We start from the raw sequence: 8046 nt of genomic DNA, 5'->3' as shown, positions 1-8046 counted from the left end.
TTCCCGAAGGGAACTCACGACGGCCGCTAACACCCGGTAAACCCGCTAATGGGGTTTCTGGGCACTTGTGCCAGTGGTTGTGAGACTTTTCCACTCACCCCCACCGTTAGGCGCTGCATCTGCCGCTAGGGTTTGGTGCGATCACAGAGATAATAACTTCTATTATACTTCAAGTAGCCACACTAAAGAAGATGTAAGCAGGACGAAGGGTAGTATTATACCATATTGATGCAGGGAGTAACAGAACTGCGAGAGCATAGAGATGACTACAGTAATAAAAAACATCAGTTTTGGAATTGGACTGCTTGGGGTGTGTGAATAGTATGTTCATGGCTAAAAATTATACAATATAAGGCATAGGCTCCTCAATCATGTACTTCTTGAAGTGGTTAACGGACAGACGGAACGCTAAAGTGGCGTCACGAATCACATTCTCGTCACTAATGTCCACCGTCGCCTTCATCATGAAGCCGTGCACCATGTCGGGGAAGGCGAAGATTTGGCTGCCGTCGCGCACACGCTGAATGTCTGAGCCTTTCAGCTTTGTGATCACCTGACCACCTTCCTGCGCCATTTTCGGATCGTTCCCTGTGGGCATGAGCAGCTGCGGGCACTTGACATCGCTCAAAATCTTGTCCACGCTACCGCCATAGACTGTCTCCTCCATTTGCAAGCTGGGGTGGTAGGACACGCCACAAGACAGGGCACCAGCCGTCGCAGACACTTTCTGACCTAACCAGCCGCCCCAGCAGACGCCAGCCCAGCCGATGGACCGGACACGGTGCAGCAAGCGAAGATACGGGATGATCTTGGAGTGGACGTCGTCAAGGAGTTGGGTGTCGGGAATGGTCTGAAGCCAAGTTACCATGCCGTCATCGACCGGTTTGCCCGCCGGCCACGCTGTGCCTCGGAAGAAGTCAGGCATGATCACCAGGAACCCTTCATTAGCCAGCTGGTCACAGAAAGCTCTTGCTCTGCTGTTCGAGACCCCAAAGCCAAAAATATCATAGGCTAGAATCAGTGCTCTGCTACCATAGCCGACCAAGTACGCGTCCAAGTCCTTGACTTTGATCTCTTTGCCTTGCGGTTTGTAGTTGGTTTGCAGAGATGGTAGACTTTCTTTGGTACAACCGGCCATGATGATCTGATGATACTTCTTGCTGGGTGATGCGTCTTGCTTCTGATGCTGGTGGTGATGCGTCTTGCAGTTGCTGCTGATACTCAGTCTTGCTGACGATGCTGCTGATGACGACGATGCTGATGTGATTCGCGTTTTATGTCATTTTCACATAATGACAGTTGTTCAGGTTATGTACGCACGGTGTCATCGTACATGCAATGATACACCGTACCGTACATTTCATAGCACGCGTGTGGCCCGTACCGTATGTGGCATACGGTACCGTATACGGCTGGGTGTTTCTCGAGGTTATAACGTTAGCCCAAAGATGCCATAAGTTTTCGCAACCGTGCCAAAACAAGACTTGCAAATTGCTGAAATCGCATCCATAATCAGTTTTACAGAAAAAGCTCAAAAGTTGACACCATTTTCAATTTGAAATGAGAGGGTAACTTAGGGCATGTTCGATTGTACGAATCCATCAGCCCCAGACCCGGATTCGCCAAATTCGTACATGTTCGATTGTACGAATCCGGATCCCGAGAGCACGGATTCGGATCCAGTCGACCCACCTCACAGAGACGGATTCGACGGATTCATTTCGATAGTACGACTCGTATCAACTCAAAACTCGCAATATGCGTACACTAGGTCAAGAGTTTACCACAACGCGTACAGATACTACGGGATGAGCTGTAGCAACGCGGTTGCTAAGGCCTCGGTCACACTACGGCAGTTTGAAGCTGGACGCAGCGTCAAGCCGCAGCACTTGACGGAGACGCGGGGTCACACAGTGTTTTGTTTTTTTTGCAGCTCATGACTGCCGCGGCTTGACGCATTTGTCTACGTCACAAAACCACCAGGAAAACTCAATGACGACACGGATTCCCACGGAAACCGGCCTTTTGCTTATTATACAAAAATATTGTCGGACAAAGTTTTCGAATTTTTCATTGATTTTTGATTACAAGAAGACGAAAGGTACTAGGTCCACGCGTGCACGATCGTTGTTGTTTCTTTCCGAATTTGAAGCCATTTTCAGTTGTAGTGTCATTGATCAGGCAAGAAAAGTCCGCATCGCAGCTGTGTTTCTCCTGACTTCGTCATACTGGTTGTCCTTTTTGGGGCTCTTGACGACAACACAACACTCACAAGTCAACAGGCTCCAGTTGGCCGATGACCCACTCAAACAACTGGTCCTTTCTCGACATCATTTTCTTCTCAGAAAACGCCTCGCTCTTCCGCCAGGTTCGGAGCAGAGCAGCCTCGGCCTCGTAGGTCCACGGACTCATCTCGAACAAAAAGAGGGAACAAAACAAACCTTGAACAGACGAATGTCGAATAACTGCTCAACTCAAGCAAAGTGTCTTGAAGTTGAAACTAATTTTACTTGAAAGACACTGTTTTTCCGCCAAGCGTCACTCCCATCAGCGGCAACGCAGCCGATTTCCCCACGTCAGACGCAGCAGCGTCTGACGCTCAAACTTCCCGCGTTGCGTCAGTTGCCATGGAAAAGCTCATGATTCTGACGCTGACGCAGCATTTTTGCCGTAGTGTGACCGAGGCCTAAAGCCGTGTTCACAACTGGCGCGTGGACGCGGTACGCTTGCGGTTCATGCGCCCCCAAACGCGCGCTCAGCCTTTCACAAAAAACAGCAATCCGAGTCGTATTTAGCGCGTGCGATACCTTCGAGTACTAATTTTTTGACCCCGCCAGTCAAAGTGACTGGCATGTACGCTGATACGCGCCTGATACGCGCTGAAAATTCCAACATGTTGGAAGTTCCATTTCGGCGCGTTTCCGTACGCATGGCGCCCCAAAAGCCAGCAAAAATACGCACAAACGCGTGGTTTCACGCGTACACGCGCCAGTTGTGAACACAGCTTAAGGCCTAGAAACGGATTATCGGTTGTCACATTCGATTGAATCCGTCCGATCGAAGTGGGGATCGGGATCCAGTTTTTACAATCGAATGCAGCCTTAAACTACTAACTTTTCTGTGGCCCACTCCCACTTGCTGCGCCGCAAGTGGTCGTTGACACTTTTCTAGTTTTCTTGAAGGTTTGGATACCTCTGCAAGAAGGGAGAATGCAGAAAGGTAGGCGAGAGCTGATTCCATGTGGCGACGAGAGAAATGAGCATGTAGAGCTGCTACCCCCCCCCCCTTCAACCGGGCATAATGGCCCCCCCTTCAACCGGGCATAATGACCCCCCCTTCAACCGGGCATAATGACCCCCTTCAACCGGGCACAATGACCCCCCTTCAACCGGGCATAATGACCCCCCTTCAACCGGGCATAATGACCCCCCTTCAACCGGGCATAATGATCCCCCTTGGCATAATGAGGCAAGGTAGTGGCCTGCCGCCTGAGCTCATGAGGCAAGGAGAACTTCTTGAAAACGTACTCACACTGTCACACTGGTTGTGCTTCTAAACAAAATTGCATAACGCTAGGAACAGTTTGCCTAGAGAGGTGCGCACCGTATCCAGCTTGCAAGATTTTAAGCTAGCCTGCCTTCCTTATGTTACGTATGCCTGAAATAGGTTGTGTTTCGTCAGGTTTTGACATGTTCCTTTTCTTCTCAGTATTCTCGCTCGCATAGTACTCCACTTCTATGATAATATTGCCTATGCTGTTGCTCATTAGGATTTTGGCAAATTCTATCCTTCGCTTTCATATAACTGGGCCAGGAACCCGTTTGAACTTGCGAAGTAAAAATAAAATCAATCAATCAAAATTAATCTAGTAGTCGGTGGTAACGGTTGCACGGACAAGCATTGGCCTTCCTTCTCCTTCCTGCTGGCCCCTTATGGGACTCCGTTGTGCACGCTAAGTCGAGAATCCGAATTGTTGCTGATTAGATTCCATTAGCGACTTGGCGCACACTGCATTTTCTGCTCCCACGACGCCCAGTGCATGCAGTCACCAATGTACAGTGCTGGCAACTGAAATCCGACCCCCTGAGCGGTGCGCCCACATCGCAAAGACCCGAAATAGAGGCCGCTGTAGAAAGTGAACGCGCCGGCCAGGGGGTCGGATTTCAGTTGCCAGCACTGTAGCTACATGTACAGACAATCGTGGACATTTGTAGTAGTGGTTGACATTGCTGAATCCTCTTTCTCAGTTCCAGAGTCCAGACTGCGCTCATTACAGTCAAGAGTACATAACCCCCACGGTTATGTACTCTTGTTACAGTACATGTACAGTAAAACCTGTCAAGGCGACCACTCGGATAAGGCGACCACCTGTCCTAAACGACCACTGGAACCAGGACCAAGGCATGCTATTTCAAGTCAATTGGACATGGATAAGGAGACCACCTGGTAACAGAGACTACGTTTTGAAGGTCCCTTGAGAGGTCGTCTTAGTCAGGTTTCACTGTACATTGCACTGAGACTACTCTGTGAGAGAAGAAAGGAGAGAACGGAGAGACTGACGCTGACAAAAACAAGAAAGGAGGACAGACGACAGGGAAGGGACTCGTTTTCTTCTGACCATCCTTGGTGGCTTTCGTGGTGTCCACCACTCGTAGAAAACAGAATACACTAAGAAAATACACATGTACATAATTGTTGGCAATGTCAGCCAATGCTGACGATTGACTATGATGGTTGGTCATGAAACTCGGAGAAGCAACGAATATAATTTCCTTGGTGAGGATCCAACCGCTTCCTTTGTGTGTGTGTGTATGATTGTACCAGAATTAAATCGAGCAAACTCCACTTCATTCTGCCATCAGCCCTACTGTAAATCGCCAAATTTTGGCATTAGGCCAAGTAAAAAAATTGATTGTTTATCGTCCGCGCCCGCCCCAAATTTTCACCCTCCCCGCCGAATTATTTTATTTTTTAGTACTGGTAAATGTACTGTACTGTATGTACTGCGGTCTACACCCTCTAATCAGCATGGCCATAGATTTTCGAAGGTCAAGTCCACAGGGTCAGACTGAACCATAACTTAGTTGCCATGGGCTTGAAAAGTGAAACTGATCATAGTAAGCTGCCTGATTTTCTTCGTTTTTTCTACGTAACGTTGGTTGTTCCACATTCCATTATCCTCTGGGGTTGCGAACACCTGCCCTACAGCCATAAATGCATAATAAAAAATAAAATTAAAAACCTCCCGTCCACCCCGATTTCTCGAGAAAATCTGACGATAAACAATCAATATATTTTACATGGCCTTATAATTATGCTGGCATAACTTCTGGCATAATCCTAGGAATTTGTCTAAAAATTATGCCCAGGCATAAAAGTGCATAAAACAATTTTACAAATATCCACGCGAAACGAAAGCAGAACGGCCAAAAATAATAATTTAGTGCGAAAATAAGAAAAATAAATAATAACACCCGAAAGCGCTAAATACAAAATCAAGAAAAAGGGAAATTATAAACCATGTAGCGCTAATGTGCACCAAATAATAAGTTAAATGATAATAAAGCCGAGTGAAAAACACAAGGCATAAAAGGACTTATGAGACCAGACAGTCAGTATATCCTTGCGATGCTGGCTGAAGATTAATGCTCCGGGCATGTCTAATACAGGAAATAACCCGGTGAATGTTACTAGTATACCCACCGTGTAGTATGCCGTGCTGGCATGGTGCTTGTAGAGTCGTTGCAAGTGTACAATAACCAGTGGTTATGTACTCTTGGTCGTTGTAACGTTGCAAAGTGCAACAAGAGTGCAAGGGTGCAGTATAGCACCATCATTGGCAAAATTCCAGCACATTATAATAAAATGTAGCATCATCACTGAAATAATTTGGGCAAAGCGGAAAGCAAATTTCAGCAATTTGCCGAGCATAATCCGCCAAGAATCAAACTTTGGCTGTTTGGGGTTCAATCCTGCATCTCGTGTCTCTATGACAAACTTTGGCCTGCAGCCTGGTGGAGACTAGTCGTTGAATGCTAGGTGGTCATTGGCAATGCTTTCGGATACACGCAGGAGAATTCATTGTCTGTTCATACAGTGCCCCATACCATTAAGGACAGAGATTACTTTCACAAAACGTAAACCGAGGTTCCATGGCTACTCGAGCTTCATGGCAGCAAAGAAACGTCGTTTTGCCTTCTGCTTCTTCTGCAGGTGCATGCCAAATACCGCGGTTTGATAATCGCTGAAAAGCGTGAAACTTGAAGTTACGTGAAGTTGGTTGTTCCAACGAGGAACACACGCTTCCTGCCGAACTTAACACTTGACTGACTCACGACTGCCATCCGGAGCACACGAGAATACCGTCGAAGTCGCAACTTCTAAGTTCTCTAAAAGTTACAGCTGTATTTAGTACACAGCCTTTTGCCTCCGTTGTTTGTGTGCATATATAATTAGAACGGCTCAGCCTAAGGATAGTATTGTGCAACTTGAGTTGCAAATCCAAGCCTCGTTCGGCTGCATCTTGTACATAATTATGTACTTTGCAAGGACGCTTTGCCCATTGTGGTAAGGAGCACCGGGTGATGTAGAGGCAAAGACCCGTTCCACGTGAACCAACACACAACACGTCACGGAGCACCACGCATCTTCATAGTAGGTAATAGGGAGGTAAAGTCCCACGTAACGGATATGGGAACGTGTGTGATACATGTATACGCGTAAAGTTCATGCAATGGACCCACGTTCGCAATGTTGTTTTCAGTCACACGGAACAAACAAAAGCGTGAAGCAAAAGGCCCAAACTTGGTCAAAGACGAAGATTCGAAGCTCACCGAATATTTTGATTTTGTGCTTCGGAAACTTCTTCAGCTGAGCACCCTCACAGCTTGCACAAGGCGCTCCATTCTGATTTTCACCCACGTTCTGGCGGAACGTGGTTGAGCCTCCATACACGGTATGTCGTGAATCAGAAAACGGCTGTACGTGGGTCACTGAGTATCACGTGGTACACACACGTAAAGTACACACGGATTACATGCGACTATAATAAATCTCATCATATAAATAATCCAATACACGTACATATTAATTTTAGGGGTGAAAGGAACGAACGAAAGTTCGAATATTCGTTCGAAAAATTTGAAAACGAACGAACGAACTCGCAAGATTGATAAACGAACACAGCAAGCAAGCATAAAGATCGCTTGTGACTAGATCACGAAGGAGCCGCGGAGGTTGGGAGATCGCGAGCTTGCACGCTGATCGACTGAGTTTGCCTTGATGATCACTTGAAGCAAGTTGAAGGAGTTGAGTGTCGCGTCGAGACAAAGTTGAAATATTTCTGTGTGTCCGTTTGAGTTAGATTTGTACTCGTAGTGAAAGGATTCGAGTCGCTTGTGACATCTGTTCCCGAAAGCAAACGTTCACTCGTTGCAATCATGTCAAAACATTCGAGCCTTTCATCGCGATCCGGAGTTGGAGCGGAATTTGATAAAGTGGTTGGGAAAGACGAAGTCCTTTTCTCAATTTCAAAAAGGTTCTATCACACAGCAGAGCGACGACGAGCAATCTTCGTACTCACCTCAAGAAGTGCCGTTCTCCTGCTCTGACGACCTGAGCTAGCGATGAGAAGAAAACTCTCGTCCGGACGATGGTGATGGACTTTGCAGCTAGCTGCAAAACCCTGTGATTCAGCTCAGGCGGACGCGATAAAAAATATATTTCTGTTCTGGCAGTGTATCGTACACCGTCAATACTGAACTGTGGCCAGCCAAGTACAGAGAACGCCTGTCAGCCTGTACTGGCAGACGACTGTATGGTCTTCAAAAAAATTCATCCATGAAATGCATAATGGAGAATGTTCGTTCGAGTTCGTTCGTTAGTGTGACCGTTCGTTCGTATTCAAAATTCGATGTTCGTTTCACCCCTAATTAATTTTGATAGTAGAGTGGTTAAGCTGCACGTTATTTCTGACGTGACGCGGAAGTTCAGCTCGTGCTATTTGCCTCGCACGTTGGAAAACAACACGAGTGACCTGCAGCTCGC

At 47.0% G+C, this 8046-nt stretch overlaps 1 protein-coding gene across 1 annotated transcript; it reads right to left on the bottom strand.

The window, feature by feature from the left end:
* On the bottom strand, window positions 1-1272 carry LOC135821502 (uncharacterized). The gene has a single exon (XM_065334508.1). It carries the CDS (start codon window positions 1136-1138, stop codon window positions 341-343), a length of 798 nt encoding a protein of 265 aa, XP_065190580.1. The 5' UTR covers window positions 1139-1272; the 3' UTR covers window positions 1-340.
* Window positions 1273-8046: the final 6774 nt, after the last annotated feature.

This window comes from Sycon ciliatum, chromosome 7, assembly GCF_964019385.1.
Source record: "Sycon ciliatum chromosome 7, ocSycCili1.1, whole genome shotgun sequence".
Lineage (NCBI taxonomy): Eukaryota > Metazoa > Porifera > Calcarea > Leucosolenida > Sycettidae > Sycon > Sycon ciliatum.
This window is presented reverse-complemented; position numbering and strand designations above follow the sequence as displayed.